General features: G+C 39.0%; 1 protein-coding gene across 1 annotated transcript in view; it reads right to left on the reverse strand.

The window, feature by feature from the left end:
• Positions 1 to 3,335: 3,335 nt before the first annotated feature.
• Positions 3,336 to 17,471, reverse strand: part of LOC110678273 (solute carrier family 26 member 10-like) — a 44,266-nt gene continuing 30,130 nt past the window's right edge. The window contains 7 exon segments of the mRNA XM_021850896.1: positions 3,336 to 3,431; positions 7,502 to 7,693; positions 7,695 to 7,823; positions 7,882 to 8,486; positions 9,107 to 9,248; positions 9,720 to 9,824; positions 9,908 to 10,072. Coding sequence (XP_021706588.1) covers positions 3,336 to 3,431; positions 7,502 to 7,693; positions 7,695 to 7,823; positions 7,882 to 8,486; positions 9,107 to 9,248; positions 9,720 to 9,824; positions 9,908 to 10,072 — 1,434 coding nt within the window.

The following is a 17,471-nucleotide window of genomic DNA, read 5'->3' on the forward strand; positions in this document are numbered from 1 at the left end:
AAACAAAGAACAAATCTTTGCTATTCAAACATCTTTTTTAATAGTAAATTTTGTATTCTTTGTATCTCCCTCTATCCGGGTTAGGAATGACCCTAGGAAAAGTATAACAGTTATGGTGGTTATACTGCCCGCGAATGCAAGTCAGTCCCTCCTGCATTTCGTCAAAAATTTGAGTTGAGTTCAGTTTTTTAACATCTCTTCCAATGCTCTTTCAGCTTGCCGCTAATAAAATAATATTTTTTTGTTCGGAAAAAATAGGAAAAAACAGCAAAGTCAAATTGTCCCATAATGGAAAAGTAATCACATGGGGGGTCTGTAGCCATGAGGTTACGGCTTCCGCTCATAAGCGGAAGGTCATGGGTTCGATTCCCAGCCTCTCCACAAAAAACTCGTCCAGCCACCAGAAGACGCCTCACGGAGGACCGTGCTTTGGGAGCACATCCATCCTCCGTCAGTATCAGATTGGTGACTGAGACAAACTGACCCTCTTCGCTGGCAGCTAGCCTCACTAATTGCAGAGCTCTCTCCTACCTGCTCGGTGTGAGAGTAAAAGAATAGGAGAGAGTGAGTCCGGCACAGTAGTGGCCACGAGCACAGAGTGCCTTAAAAAAAAGTACCGTTTAAAAAAAAAGTAATCGCATGTCAGTCCCACTACAGACTTTCGCACCGTGGAACACAAAAATGTAACTTGTTTTGATCACTTTATATTTTCTCGAAAAGATATCGTAGTGAAAAGCAAGTTGTGAAAGTTTCATTGAGATTGGAAAATTGTTCCTAACCCTGGAATTTTTTGAATTATCCGTATGGAAAACGAGTTTGTCCATCACTGGTACACCTACCATATATCACCTTTTTAATATTGTTACACCGTAAAAGACTGTTTGAGGGGACCATAATATTAACCATGGAAATTTAGGTTTAGTATGATATCATGAGTCGTTATAGAGTCATGGAACATCGACCATGGAGGTTTTTACTGTTAAAGCAAATCACAAAATCACATAAGGCTAATTTAAATAAGGCGGACTTTTGAACCAGCAGAGCAAATGGCCGGCCGTTTGCTCTGCTGGTTCAAAAAGTCCGCCTAATTTAAATTAGCCTTATGTGATTCCGCCTTTCGTGTTTCTGCCTTTCGTGTTTCTGCCTTTCGTGATTCCGCCTTTTGTGTGTAGTCGCCTTTTGTTAATTCTGCCTTTTGAAATTCCGCCTTATGTGTTTCCGCCTTTCGTGTTTCTGCCTAACGTAGGACACCCGAAAATATAAACATATTTAGATTTTTAAAGCTAGGTATATTTAATCGTTTTTGTTCATTTCAAAATAAAGGGAAATGAGGTGTGAGGGGGCTGGAAACAATAAATAGGATTTATTATTTCAAATAAAAATATTATTAAATCAAAAAAAGTACAAAACATTGTTTCAAAAACGCCATTTTTTATTTTAATACACAAATTTGTTGTTTCAAAGAAATAAATTTTTAAATCAACAATTTATTTTGTTGAGCCACATTGACCCCCAGCTGTCAAATTCAACAAGAAATATTGTTAAACCAAATTACTAGTAGTTATTAAAATAATAAGAAGCAATTATAAGCAGGCAAATAATGCAGAAATATTGTTGAAATGATTCAGAATTTATTTAACTTCAAAATATTTCTCTCTGCGTGTACAAAGATCCAAAAAGATCCATTAAACAGAAACATTTAGAATCTTCTGAAGCAATTGCTCCATTTATATTTTTCGATTCCATAAAACGTTGCATCAAAAACTATTTCCTGGTCGAAGTTCTGGCTACGCCCTCGTTTGGGTGGATTTTTTTGGCCAGAATATTTTTTTACCCTTAAATAACGAAACTTTCTCCTAATTGTTAAAAGTTTATGAAAACATTTTGAAGTTTCGTGTGAGTTCGATAATAAAAGGAATATTTTGCATACCTCTATTTGAGGGGCTCCCAAATCTACCTCCGCACCGGGCCCCCAAAACTCTAGCTACGCTACTGCTTAGATGTTGTATTTGTGATCGAAAATAGTATTATATTTTATACTCTTTCTTCATAGATAGTTTATCAATAGTCAATAGGTTTGAGATTATAATATGGTGTTTTTAAGCCATTTACTATTTTTCCACTATACTTCGCTATACTTTTCTTCTATAGAAGAAGAAGAATTTTCTGGCCGTTGCTGTAACCCAGAAATTTCTTCACGCAATTGATTAGTTGAATTAGTAGCAAAAGTAAGCTCCTGGCAGGCGTGGCCCATCAATACTCAGGTATGGAGGACCAATCTGGTCAAAAGCGCTTTAGAATGAGCAAAAACCTTAAGGGGTTGGAGAGCACGTATAGGTTCATATTCTTGAGAGTAGCAAGTACATACCGAACGGTTTCTAAAGAGGCCGTATGCATCATAGCCGGGATGACGCCCATCGAGCCCATCATCAAGGTAGATGTTCGATGTTTTAAACTAAAGAGATACCAGAGAAGTCCGCAACGCGTGTAAAGAGGTAGCTGGACCCATCGGCTAATACCAAATGTGTCAGATTGGTACAAAAGTTTCCGTCAGTACATGGTCGCTATAGGCAGTACCGGCATAGGTTTGGGCACTCAGATTCTCCTACTTGCCCTAATTGTGCTGGCGTGGAGGAAACAGCGGAGCATGTCGTGTTCGATTTCCTGCGATTCATTATTGTGAGAGATCGCATGCTCGCTACATGCGGAGGGGACACGTCCCCTGACAATATAATACAGAGAATGTGTGCGGATGCCGAGTGCTGGGATGCAGTAATTACGACTGTCACTCCAAAGGTGGTCCCGCGGGGAGATAAGGGTCTGAGTCCGTACACCACTTGAACAATTCAACAAAAACTGCTCAAGTAAAGTGCATGGGCTGGTTTTAGTGGTTGGTTGGTGCGGCCTCCCCACACTCCCTGAGTTACCTTTTCAGGCGTCTGTTTGCAGATTCCCGCTTGAAAAGAAGATGCTCTATGTTCAGGACACTCGAGAAAACTTTCAATCCGAAAAGCTGGCGGATTCGAACCCACAACCGCTACGCCTATGTAAGCTCGTACGAAATCATGGAGTTGGTTAATGAGGATTTTCGAAGAATAAAACCACAGTTTTACAAAAAGATTTTTCTTGCCAACAATAATAACAATACAATTTTATAAATACTGAGTACTCCGCCATCGTTCGACCGGAAATGCATCAATTTCAGTCAACCTCGTCGTAACGACCTTACAAACTATAAAGGCACATTTCGAAGGGTAACATTAAAACTGTTACCCGTATCGCTACCCGAAAACTATGCTAACATCTATCCCTATTAATCCATGCTTCCACTCTCATCACGCACTCTCCGACTCCATAATGCTAACCTGGCCGGAATCGTTCACCGTGGCATCCTGCGCCCACAATACGGCATCGTGAATCGTCGGGAACACCTACAGTACTCTCGATCGTCAGATCCCCATGAAAGCCCTTCCTGATCCTGATCTGACAGCCATACCCTCGAACCGCCTAACCCACTATCAGCAACGACAACAGATGTTTCAACGCTATTGGCAACGCTGGAGCCAGGGAGTATCTCACGGGACTTCAACAAGCGAGTAAGCATGTTCAACCCACTCCTATCCGCATCGGGAACATCGTGGTAGTTCGAGAAGACAACATACCTCCCCTCGAATGGCCATTTAGCGAGGATAATCGAAGTTCATCATGGCGCAGATGGAGTCATAAGAGTTGTCACCATACAAACGTCCAAGGAAACGTACTAAGCGTCCTGTGAACCCGAATTTGTCCATTACCCATAGAAGACAAAACAGACGTTGAAGATTAAGCTGGTAATGTTAGTATTGTTAAAAATGTTATAATAATGTGTTGAAACAAAGTTTCAAGGGGGCCGGTAATGTTAGCTGTTAGAAGTTTAGTATTGTTAGTAGATCATTAATTCAAACCTATGAATTTAAATACTTAAAGTGAACGTAAACTTAACATTAGCATGCAATACGTACCACCCTAGCTCAACTGTTATAAACCCAATACGAGTACACTAAACATTACGAATTTACGAACTACACACAGCATACATACACAGAACACGAAGTTAAGATAATCGATAGTATGTACAGAAGAAAACCACAATCAGTATCCAATCGAAAGGCAAATAAAAAGGTTGCAAGTTATCGCGCGCGAAGTTAATAAAAAGTCAAAGTGTAAATTAATCGGAAATATAAAGTGCTTTTGAATATCGGAATAAAAAGTGGAGTTCTTGGAGTGAAGGAAAGGACTTTGGAAGGATTAGTGACGGGATCAAGGAGTGCTAGGAGTGGAAGGATTCGAAGGATTGAAGTTGTTGGAGTTAGGAAAGAAAAGGATCGATTTGCACACAACGTAGGGATCTACGGAATTCTGGTATTAAAGGCAAAACTCAACCCACGAACCTACAAACCCCAACAGTTTCTTAATTGAGCAAAACGTTTCTTGATTTCTTTCTGCAAATCCTGCCATATAATTTTCATTGCAGGGTCGCGAGTGCGTTGAAATTGCCTTCTCCTCACGTTTTTAAGACGGATCAAGAGTTTAAGATCATCGTCTATAATCACGGATTCACATTTTGGAATAGCAATGCTCCTGGCTTCAACAATGGAATTTGTTAAAGTTTCAAGAGCATTGTCAATATCAAGTTTAGTTTCTAAAGAAATGTTAACATCAAGATTAGAGTCAACATACGTTTTATATATATTCCAGTCGGCTCGTAAATAATTGAAAGTGGAGCTGATAGGATTGAGAATCGCTTCTTGGGATATTTGAAATGTAACAGGGACATGATCAGAATCAAAATCAGCATGAGTAATCAGTTGGCTACAAAGATGACTAGAGTCGGTTAAGACCAAATCAATCGTCGATGGATTTCTAGAAGAGGAAAAACAAGTGGGGCTATCAGGGTATTGAATTGAGAAATATCCTGAAGAGCACTCGTCAAATAAAATTCTGCCGTTGGAATTACTTTGAGAATTATTCCATGACCGATGTTTGGCATTAAAGTCACCAATGACAAAAAATTTTGACTTATTGCGAGTCAATTTTCGCAAGTCAGTTTGGAGCAAATTAACTTGCTGCCCAGAGCATTGAAAAGGCAAATAGGCAGCTATGAAAGTATATTTACCAAACTGTGTTTCAACAGAAACACCTAAAGTTTCAAAAACTTTAGTTTCAAATGATGAAAACAGTTGATGTTTTATACGCCTATGAATGATGATTGCAACTCCCCCACATGCCCCATCAAGTCGATCATTACGATAAACAAAAAAGTTAGGATCTCTTTTGAGTTTAGATCCAGGTTTTAAATACGTTTCGGTAATAACTGCTATATGCACGTTATTAGCTGTAAGAAAATTAAACAGCTCGTCCTCTGAATGGTAAGAGAACGAGCATTCCAATTTAAAATATTTAAATTATTATTTGGATCCATTAGAAAAACGTAATCCAATAACAATTTGATTTGTAAATTTTACACCTACTTGGACTGCTTCAGTCATAGTGGTGGCTTTGAACATTGCATCAATCATTAGATTCAATTGTTCAGTTAGAAAATTAAAATCAGAGGCAGACATATCATCTGATGATTTCCCATTGGAATTTTCGGTAGACGAAGAAGCGGGGTAGGAGTTACCTGTGGCGGTAGGGTTTTTTCCATTTGATTTGAAACAAGTAGAATGGGTACTCATGGAACGAACAGGGGAAGAGTTCAAATTACCTGCTACGATATCGGCAAAGGATTTACCGTGGGTAGATACATTCGAAATTGAAAGATTCGAACGGCTACCCGACGGATTAAAATTTGTTTGTGAATGAGCATGATTATGATCTTCCTGATGGGTATGATTCATGATCAAGCGATCGTTAACTGAAAAATGAGCATTGTTCGATACTCTACCAGGCAAATTCCGGAAACGAGAGACCTTTCAAGACAACTTTGAACAAACGTTCAGTTTTGTCGTTATAAGTAAAAAATTTGTGCTTCTTCTCTTCAAGATGTCTGAGAAAAAGTTCACGATCTGTAAGAGTTTCCGGCAAAACGCGACAGTCTCCTTTCTTTGCGATTTGGAAGGAAACCTTGATTCCCCTAATGGAGTTCAAGATCTCCTGCCTAAATCCCCCAAATTCGGAACAACTGACCACGATAGGCGGCACTCTTTGCTTCCTCACTTGAATCAAAGAGCCTGGGCTAGAGGCTGCTTCGATTTGGTGTTCGGAAAATTTGTCTAGAGCATCGAACTGATTGCTCATTTCGATACAATTATTCATTTCACCCTTGGAAGAAAGTTCGCATTCCGGGGAAGCGTCCTTTCTTCCATTCTTGCCACGTGTAGTGACAGTTTTAAAACCCACTTTTTTGGAAGGAAGTAGTGAATTCAGGGATTCACCCTTCCTTTTGTTAGTTGTTGATACCATGTTTAGTTAATAAACGAGAAAGACGTGACCTTCGAGAGGTTTTTTCCCTAGACGGTGTCCAAGAAGGATTACCACCGCTAGCTTTCGCCAACGGGTCCAACGAAAAATCGAAGCACGGGTCCAAACAAGGATGCGTAAAGGGATCAATAGTAGAAAAAATAGTACTGAAAAGTACTGTTTAAGTAGCACTGAAAAGTACCGTTTTTTAATTTTAGCACTGAAAAGTACTGTTTGTGTAGCACTGAAAAGTACTGTTTTATTGCTTTAGGTAGTTTTTAAGAAAACTTCCAAGAGCAGAGAGAATTCGTGTACGCACAGCACGAAGGTACAATGCGCACTGACGACGCGTAGTTTTTCTGCTACTTCACGTTGTGTCCTTGGTGCATTTTTTATGTCAAAATTCAACCTTCCTGTAACTTTTGAATCAATAGTTTTCACACAACTAAATTGAGGGAAATTTGTAGTTCGTCGCATATAAAATAAAAAGAATCGGTTGAAAAACGGCGGAGATATAGATCTCGAAGTTGACCATTTGTATGGGAAAACGGCTTTGGTGCATTTTATATGTCCGATACTGTAAATAAAAATTCTATGACCTCTGGGAATTACTTTAGAAATTCCTTCAGTTATTTTTTCTCAGTTTTAAAACTGGATTTTTTCAAAAAATTTATCCAAGAGTTTCTCGATTTTTAGAACTACAGTCAACTCTCCCTTACTCAATATTGCGTATCTCGATATCGATTGAGAGATCCATGGTATAAGTTGGTTTTCATGGCAAACTAGATAGTTCCTTGGATCGCATTTGCACTGGTTCAGTGTCCTATAACTCAATACCTCCCTAGCTCGGTGGTTCCCTTCAATATCAAGTTATAGAGAGTTGAATATATCATATTTTAAGATTTCTTCCGTACAAGATTAATTCAGAGATTTATTTAGGGTCATTGGTCAAGGAAATTAATTCCTGGAGGAATTGTTCTTGTGCCTGCATAGATTCCATCCAAACATTTCTTCCAGGAATTAACATGCAAAATTTTTGAATTCCTGAAAACTTTCTGACCAGCTTGCATCGTGTCATCATTTCGTACACGGGACAAGACGACCCCGCTACCAATATCTTGACCGAGAGTTTCTCAAACTCGGTGATCAACCCTTTGAGTGCTGCGATCGCAGAAGGATCGATGTTGCTCAGTGCCGTAAAGTCCAAGACCAGAAATCGCAGGCTGTACTTCTTCTTGTAATCCTTTCGTTTTGGAGTTTTTAATCTCCTGGGTGAGATTCAGATTCAGTGATTCGCATAGACTCGTCTTGAAACCGGCCCGAGTTGCAAAGTTTAAGCTACCACAGAAGTGGAAGATTTTGATGCCAGCAATGTCGATCGTCTGAAATGAGAAGGATATTTGTGAATAAGGTCGATATGAATGTGGCCACATGACTTACGCCTTTATAACGATTGACGTCCAGATACAAATCCGTATTGGGAACGTTCTCCATGAGGCAGGTGTACGGCTTCATACCGCGGAAGAAGATCGTGCAAATGCTCAGCACCATGCCGACCAGCAGCCCGATGTCGATCGCTACCAGAACCACCGTGAGGAAGGTCGCCATCCAAACGATAGCATCCACGGGACTGAGCTTCAAGAACTGTCGGAACTGTGTGACCTGCATGAGCAGTCCCTTCAAGGAAACTACGATAACGCCCGCCAGGACACATCGCGGCAGAGGCTCGAAAAACGGTCCAACCCACAGCAAAACAATGGCCAGGATCCCGCAGGAGATTACCGAAGCGATTTGCGTTTTACCACCAGTCGTGAACTGGATCATCGAGCGGGACAGAGAAGCCGAAAACGGTAGACAGGAGAAGAACGATCCGAACACGTTGCTGGTGCCCATCGCCAGCAGTTCCTGGTTGAAGTCGATTTCGTAGTTATGCTTCTGGGCGAAAATGAGGGCCATCGATACGGACACGGCGTAGGCGACCATGGCGATTGGGAAACATTCCAACAGAAGCGATCGCATCAGGTTGGTGTCCGGGAGGGCGGGATCTGCAATGGGAGAATGTTAAGTCGCTTCAGTCTCTTTTAAGAGCGATTCGTTTTGCAATCGAAACCCTGCACATTTTCCTTAAGTAGTGCATTTTACCAATCGATTATAGAGTTTGGCCATGTGCTCTTGAGAGCTACGCTGATGCTGTTAAATACACTCGTCAACTACAACATTACCGCAGACCGTATTAACTTCGCAACTCAATGACATAAAATTTGAAAAAAAAACACAAACCAGCACAAAAATAATTTTCCAGTGCGTGCGAAAATTAGATACAGATATGTTGGTCCAGAAGAGCCCGATTTTGTGTAACTTTTAAAGAGAGTAGGCTATGTGGTTTGTAACTTCCCTATAATGGTCGAAAAAAAAAGTCGGAGTATGTATTGCGCATTTCTTTCACCACTGGACTATCGCAGAAGTTTTTTCAAGTGCGGAAATGCTAACAAAAATGCGCGAATGCTTCAAATCGAGTCGGTGTCTTCAGCGGGGTTATTCCTCGAAGTTCAAACAACAACCCCACTGAAGACTTCGAAATGATTCGATGCAATTCCGCACTTTTATTGTAGTAGCGAAAGAAAAACACAATATCAAACTTTACCTGCAATCTATTAAAACTCACCTGGAAACCCGGTCGGAATGTGCCCGATGGTTTTGATCCTGTACTCTCCATTCAGATCTACAAATCTCGATATCAGGGTACCGCTTATAACCGCAATCAGCTCGATCGGAACAGGGATACTGCTTCGCTTGGCGACAATAGGCTAACAACGTGCGCGAAAAATCACAAAAACAAGATGAGTAATAAGGAAGCAAACATTTGCGGTTAGATCAGGGGTTTATCTCACTGCATTTAAGTCAAATCGGTGCTGGGTCATTGCGTCGAAGTATGTTAAGCCGAATTTTGTTAGGCCGAAACACGTCCAGAATTGCTCTTACTAAATTTTGAAGGTGACGGATCAATAACCCATTTGGCCTAACATACCACGGCTTAAGGTGAAGATGCATCGAAGACAAACCTGAAATTTTTATGAGCACAAATCAAGAGAACCAGGCAAGGGTTTGAGCTGAAGACATAATTGATTAGTCACACGCTGGTGGTGATCAGGTTGAGGTTTGGCTTCGATGCATCTTCACTTTAACGCACTTCGGCCTAAAGTAATTCTGCCTAATGACCAGACACCAGTCAAACCTACGGTGCAACAGCCTTTATTGCAGTAGAAAGCATCACTCACCTTCAGGTATTCGTTGTTCGCCACAACCACCACAATCGTAACGGCAGATATCACGATGGCCGCCCAGTTGGCTCTTGCAATGTCCGTAAAAATTGCGATGTACGTCTGGAAAAGTTTACGCAAATAAAGGATTAGATGAGATGCACATGCCTCATTACTATGTACTTAATTCACCGGCGGAGGCTTACATTTATGACTTCGAAATTCCCACTCTGGGGAGGCAGGGTCAGCCCAAGGAGATCCTTGATTTGCGAGGTGAGCACGTGGATGGCAGCACCGGTCGTGAAACCGGATACCAACGTATCCGATAGCAGGAACGAAATCACTCCCAGCCGGCCAACGTACATTATCAGCTGTAATGGGGAAAGAACACAGACACTTTAATAATCAATAAAATTTGACTCAATGCCGAATCAATATAATCAATAAAATGTATTTATGATCTTCGATTAGGCTGGTGCGGACAAGATAGGAGGATGATCCGGAACAGAATGATTGGGCTGTTTGATGAATTGATAAGTTTTTTGATTGAAATCGAATAGGATGAAATACTTATGTTCTCCGGCTAAAAGTCTCGGTAATAATAATAATAAATACTTATGCTGACTAGCAAAGTAATTTGCCTTTGGATTGATGCGATGTTTCCAGATTCTCAAAGAGCTTTCTCTGTCGATACTTCATGCTCTGAGGAGTCAAGCAAATTTCCTTAACGAAAAGATCCTCGACCGGTGGGATGATTTAAATCCACGACCCTCAGTTAGGTCTTTGCTGAATAGCTGTGCGTTTACCGCTACGGGTATCTGGGCCTCGATTTGTTTTAAAGACACCTACGCATTAATGCTTCCAGTGGACGATTTGTCCTTCGAAGGAAGCACCACACTCGACAACAGACTAGCATGCAACGCCCAGTGGCTCAGTCAAAATACGTTCCTGACGAAAAGTTTTCCGTATTGAAGCCGGAATCGAACCCACACCCCTTAACTCGACGCGGCTAGATGCTTGGTAACATTAACCGCACGGCCACGAAGCCCACATATTTTATGCAATATTTATAATAGGTTATTTTGACTCAATCGATCATCATTATAAATGCTTCCTGGAAAGTGTTATTCTAGAACCTTTCACGTTTCTGATCATCAAGAGACATCAAATTCATGAGAAGTTATCAAGCTTTGTTGTCGGCCGATCGACAATGGATCAGATCTTTACTGTAAGAAAATCTTAAAAAAAAACACGTTTCGTAGCTGCAATCCATAATACTGATCATGTAGAGCTAAAGCAAATAATCGACAAAAACAGCTACATACAACTCAACATTCGGATGCTCACGGTGCTCCCCTGACCGTTATTATCAGAAAAAAATCTCCATCAAATCTGTGCTCACCAGTCGATTTCTATAGCCAAGCTGCATGTCTGGGCCAAATTTAAAAAAAATCGTAGGGCCCGTTTTGGAGTTAGGCCCTTTTGAATGTGTAAGTCCACTTATTCTAAAGAAATCCGAGATATTCAAACGAGTTTTCAATGGCCGTGATTATCAGAATAGATATAATGTTAAAATTTGAATCAAAGTTGGATTATATGGTTATTTGTAAATTCTGGGGAGAGTTTTAAATGAGAAGATAGACGAAATTTGGAGTTACGTTCTTTTGGAAGCGTAACCATTGAAAACACTCATTTCCAATAGATTAATTAGGTATTCTTATACCTTTGAGCATGTTCAAATGTTTTCAATGGCACATTGCACTTAAATGCCGCCACAGTATTTCAAAATCAATCGATTTTCCATAGGCTCAAGTGTTTTAGGGCATTACGGAGCTAATTTCATCATGTAACCAAATTAGTTCTTGTAGCACAATATCCTGGATAGCTTGGTGAACCCATGTACTCACGATTCAGTTTACTTTACATGCAATTATTGTTACCTGTTGTATATCAAAGCAAAGTATACGTCAAGGAATACTTTACGAGTTAAGTTTTCGATTATGGATAGCAGTGTATGGAATAAAATAAAATTGACAACGTAGAAAGCAGCGATATAAAATGGAAGAAACCAATGCAAAGTTTAGAACATCCGTTATTATTTTGTTTAATGGAGTTCAAAATTGTAGCATTTACAGAGCTTAAATGTTTGTCTTTGTCAATTTGGAAAACTTTGTGAGGCTCCCAAAGTATGCTTTTTTTTCGTTTGTGATAAGTCATAGCAGCTCTTTACTTCACAAGCACAGTTTAGATTGTGTAGGATTGAAACCATATTCTGGTATATAGTCCAGCAGGTTATCAACAGGGCCACAGAACAATTTACGATTTTCCGGTAGTCATTTATTTACGTAAAATCCATGAACAACTCTGTTATAACCAAATTTTATATATCTTTTCAAAATTATACCCCTTGACTTTGAATTCCATTACCCCGAATACCTGAAGACCATCTTCGCAAGTTCCAGTTTCTAGAATGGCATTACTTCGAATTCCATTATCACGGGACAATGTCATACAAGGTAATTATATATCCGGGACAATAGCATTCAGTGTAATAGTGCGTTCAGAGTGATGACACTCGGGTTAATGAAATTCGAAGTTAAGTTATAGAATCTTCTCAAGAGAGTTTGATTTTCAAGGAGACATATAACATAAAGCTCTGAAAGTGTTATGATTTTAAATTAATTAAAACGAAATAATAAAGAATGTTTCTTACTTTTCTTAAGCATATTTCAAGTACTGAGGCTTTGTTTCACAACATACCATGAGAATGGACTGTTTGATTTATACAATTATTTCACTATTGTATTTATACAGAGCTCTTACGTGTTTGCGAAATCGAAAAGACCAAGAAACCCAATGGTAAAATTGTAGATTTTTGAAAAATAAAAATGTAGTAATGTATGCTACAACTGATCACAAAACTATTGACAGTGGTATAGAGTTCTATTAGGTCCGTCACACTCGGCCTCAGATTGGGTACCACTTCTAGTACTGCATTTGGTCCCTCGGTAGTGCAAAAGGTACCCAAGTTTGACAGATCGCAGTACACTTTTCACGGCTTTCTAGATTACCTTATGAGCCATAAAATTTTGGGCAACTGCAAGGGACATGGAGGTCTTTAATATGTCTTTGGTTCTATAGTTTGGCCAATTGTGCATTACTCAGCAATTGAAGTTTATGTTCTGGGGCAGTAAAAAATTAGCCGCAATAGCCGGTAGCTTCTGCTTCTTCTTATTGGCACTACGTTCCAACTGGGACAGAGCTTGCTTCTCTACTTAGTGTTCAATGAGCACTTCCACAAATATTACCTGAGAGCTTTCTTTGCCAGAGTTGCTATTGTTGCATCGTATATCGTGTGGCAGGTAAGAACATACTCTATGCCCAGGGAAGTCAAGGAAATTTTCATTACGAAAAGATTCTGGACCGACCGGGAATTGAATCCAATCACCTCCAGCATGGCTTTATTTTGTAGTCGCGGACTCTTACCACTCGGTTAGGGAAGGCCCAAGGTAGCTAGTTGGGCCATAACAATATTTTATGAATAATAATGACACGAAAATTGCTCCGTAATGCCTTACAGCGCTTGAGCCTTTGAAAAAATAATCAATTGTGAAATACTTTGGCGACATATAAGTGCAATGTTGCATTGAAAACATTAGAACATGCTTAACGGAATGCTTGCCTAAAAGAATACCTAATTAATCTATTGGAAATTAGTGTTTTCAATGGTTACTCTTCCAAAAGGACGTAACTCCAAATTTCGTCTATCCTCTCATTCAAAACTACTCTCAGTAGTTACAAATAACTATATAATCCAACTTTGATTAAAATTTTAATATTATATCTATTCTGATAATCACGGCCAATGAAAACTCGTTTAAATATCTCAGATTTTATCAGAATTAGTGGACTTACACATTCAAAAGGGCGTAACTTCAAAACGGGCCCTACGATTTTTTTAAAATTTGGCCCAGACATGCAGCTTGGCTATGGACATCGACTGGTGAGCACAGATTTGATGGAGATTTTTTTCTGATAATAACGGTCAGGGGAGCACCGTGGATGCTCGGATGCGACAGAAATGATTTTCAACAAATCTAGTCTCTGCTTTGCGAATGATATTACCTTTGTTCGCGAATCTTCTCTTGAAAATTCTTCATAGACTAACAATGGACAAACAAAATCTTGCAATGACATATATCCGAAATTCCTTAAAAAATATGTTCCATAATTTCTCCAGGAGAATTTAAATTATACTTCTATACAGTTCAATCGTATATTGGGACCTTCCTTAGCCAAGTGGTTAAAGTCCGTGACTACTAAGCAAAGTGGGGCGCTCAAAATAGCAATTTAAAACTTTTGCGGGGATTCGATTTTTTTTAGTAAAAAACAAAATAATTCTGGATATCTTTCATCTTAAGATTCCTCAAGGGAGTTAGTTTCTCTAGAAATTCTAGAGATTCCCTGTGATATTCATCCAGTTGAATTTTTCTAAGTTTTTTTAGCCGAAATTCATCAAGAGATTCCCCTGAAAGTAAAACAAATATTGGTCTACTGATTTATAACACCAATTTTTCAGAAATACCTCCAAGGGTTTATTCTGGAGTTCCTTCAGAGATATAGTCAGTGATAAAAATAGTAACCAAATGCTATTATTTAATACAATATGCCCAAGTTTGCGGAAGAAATACAGCATCTGGTAGTACAAGCTGGCTGAAATTTGTATGACGAACTTCACATAACTTGAAGTCACTGACAGTGTCTCCCAAACAAACCTTCTCTTTCTAATGGAATCCTTCTGATTTTTCAAGCCTGTTCATGGAAATTTATCAAGTTTTTTTTTCATATATTCTTCGATCACTACAGCTGATTCTTGTTGGGAACCAACAAGAATGTTTTTTTTTAATTTCGTCATCGATAAGTTTCGGGAGGAAGGAGGAAACCCAACGGGAATTTTGACAAATTATCCTTTGCATTATCTCGAAATCCTTCCAAGGACTCCTCTATGGTTTTATCGAATTTCATTGAAAATCAAATAGAAAATCCTTTCATTTTTTTCTGAAATTATTCTATTCTCTAACGTTCATTCCCAACTGGAACGGCGTCTCATACTCTGCTAAATATTCAATTCAATATATTTTAACCGGACTAGAGTAATAATCCAGTTACAATTCTCAATATAACATTGCTGATTAGCTGAGCCACAAGAGCAGGGCAGGCAATCGTCAGATTCGTCACAGTGCGATGACGAAATAAAAAAGACATCGTCATCCAGTATAATAACTCTGGCAGAAGGTCGTCTCGTCATCGACGAAAGAATGGACGACTAACTTCAATCCAAAATCTTCAACGAGCAAATTTTTTCTTCATTCCACTTGCTACCCTTACGGTGCTGCGATGATAACGCGTCTGCGTGCGCGAACGCGTTGCGATCAAAGGATTTTCTATTGTTCACTCAGGCAAATGGACTAAGGATAAACATAAGAACCCCTTATAAAAATTCGCCACAATAAATAGGGTTGAAATTCATAGATTTGCCTTATGAAACCAAAATTTGAAAACAAAAAAATGTCTTCGCGGCAACCTGGAATCGAACCAAGAACCTTGCGATCGATAGGTCCGTGCGTACACCTCGCGCCTGTCGACGCCTTGATGTGGCATAATGTTAAAACAATGCATAAAGCGTTCGTTTTGCAATAATCGTTCCACCTTTCATAAGGCAAAACGTATGAAATTCGATAGTCCAGTTCGCTGCGTGATGATATTCTGCTTTGCGGGCTCGCACACGCGCACGCGTCGCAGGACGCGTTTACTATGGCAGCACCCTTACTCACAAGTAGAAGGCGTTTACTGTATATTCGCTTGCTTCGCACCAACCAACGAATGTCATCACATATTTGCTTGTACCTATTGACAAATGAACCCGTTCTTCTCTTGATTTAATAGTAGCTCTGTTGGTAAGCGCGTGGAGTTGAAGATTCAGAGATCGTTTTTTCGATTCCAGACATGTTTTATTATTTTGTCTGTGTTTTATATTTTTCAAAAAATGCTGTTAATCTGTCGAAGACACGATTCATGTTTTTAGTCGGCTCAGTGCTCACGAACGAAGATTCGCCCGTAACGAAGGCATCGTATTTGTTCGTCATGACACCGAGCCTATGTGATCGGATCTCTGCGGCAAATCGTCATCCGACGCTGGTTGAGTGACGATGACGATGCTTTTTTTAAGTTTCGTCGCCAACTTTTTCCATTTGACGGTGACGATTGTCTAGCCTGCATTAGAGTTATGGGATGGGGATTCTGTTTGTGATTTAACCACAAATTCTCCACTGACTAATTCAGAAATTTCTTCCAGATATTTGATAACGTTTTGACCGTCAAAAAGTCGATTTGTTTTCGAAATATCTGAAAACTGACAATTTTGTGAGATTTTCTACATTTGAACTATTTTTATCGGGACACATCGGAGGACAGATGTTCGAAAGACAAAAAATCAAATGCACAGAGGCTAGAAAGTATGAATCTTCGGAGGATAAAAGGTCAAACGAACAAATGGTCTAAAGTACAGATAATTTCTTGTATAATTAATAACATATGAGCAATTCTTGCTGAAACCCGGTTAGAATTCAAGTTATATGTCACTGATCACTAGTATAGGCTAAAACTAAAGGGTGGTCCTTTCTGTTTTCTCAAGTTGGTGGACCCCTCGTTTGCCAGGTAGTTAAACAGTTTGCGAAAAAGCACATTTTTGATAAATGCTAAAAAATGTGGACGGCTATTTTGAATTTTGTCTGAAAAAACGTTTTTTCACCATTAGCGTACCGCTTGTTTTGAATTCTGGGGTCACTCACCATAAGAAATATGAGAAAAAACTGAGTAAGATAGGCTACAAAAACTAGGTAAGTAATGCTATTTACCCTATGAAATGAACGATTTTCTAAATCATGTCGAGTGAACAATAAGAGTATTAATGTAAGGTAAAACATCTGGGAGTCCAAAGATGACCGGCACAATGGCCGACTTGTGCCCCTAATTACGTTTTCAAAGGCACTAAACTGGAGAAATAGTTGGAAAATTATTCTGATCTTCTTATATTCTGCTAGTGCATAAAGCCAACATAAAAAGTGCACAATTGTTGGATGCTTTTTTCGCTAGATTTGTGCCTTCGAAGTTTTAGTGCAATATTAGAAGTTGATTCCAAACTGTATCAGTCTTAATTGAAAAAAATCCGGTGGCCATCTTGGATATGGACGCCATCTTGATTTTAAATAGTAGTATAAGTTTTTCACCTTGTTAGAACCCAACATGTTGAATTTCGAAGCTACCACTTAAAACAGATTACGTATGCTCTTCTTATTATTCTTCTTTTCCTGGCGTTACGTCCCTAATGGAACCAAGCTTGCTACTTAGCTTAATAAGTTATAAAAATAGGTTATTTAATAATTTGTTTTTATAATTCATTTGAATAACATAATGATATATTTGAATACAGGAATAATTAACAAATATATTCAATAAAAGAAAACCGTCTTCAATCATTGATTGAAATAAACAAACATATTTTTAACAAAATTCATTGTTGTTTATTGAATGAGGTTTTTATGTTTCGCTAATGTCCCAAATAGTAATCTTGTGGTAATATCTGTAATTTTGATGTAAAACATTTCCAAAAGTGCATTTATTTAAAGTGGAAATATTAAGTTTTTTTCCTTAATTTTCTAAGCCAATAAGTATCATTTTATCTGCCGCCCAACATACATGTGGAAAAAT

Source organism: Aedes aegypti, chromosome 3 (assembly GCF_002204515.2).
Source record: "Aedes aegypti strain LVP_AGWG chromosome 3, AaegL5.0 Primary Assembly, whole genome shotgun sequence".
NCBI classification, from domain to species: domain Eukaryota; kingdom Metazoa; phylum Arthropoda; class Insecta; order Diptera; family Culicidae; genus Aedes; species Aedes aegypti.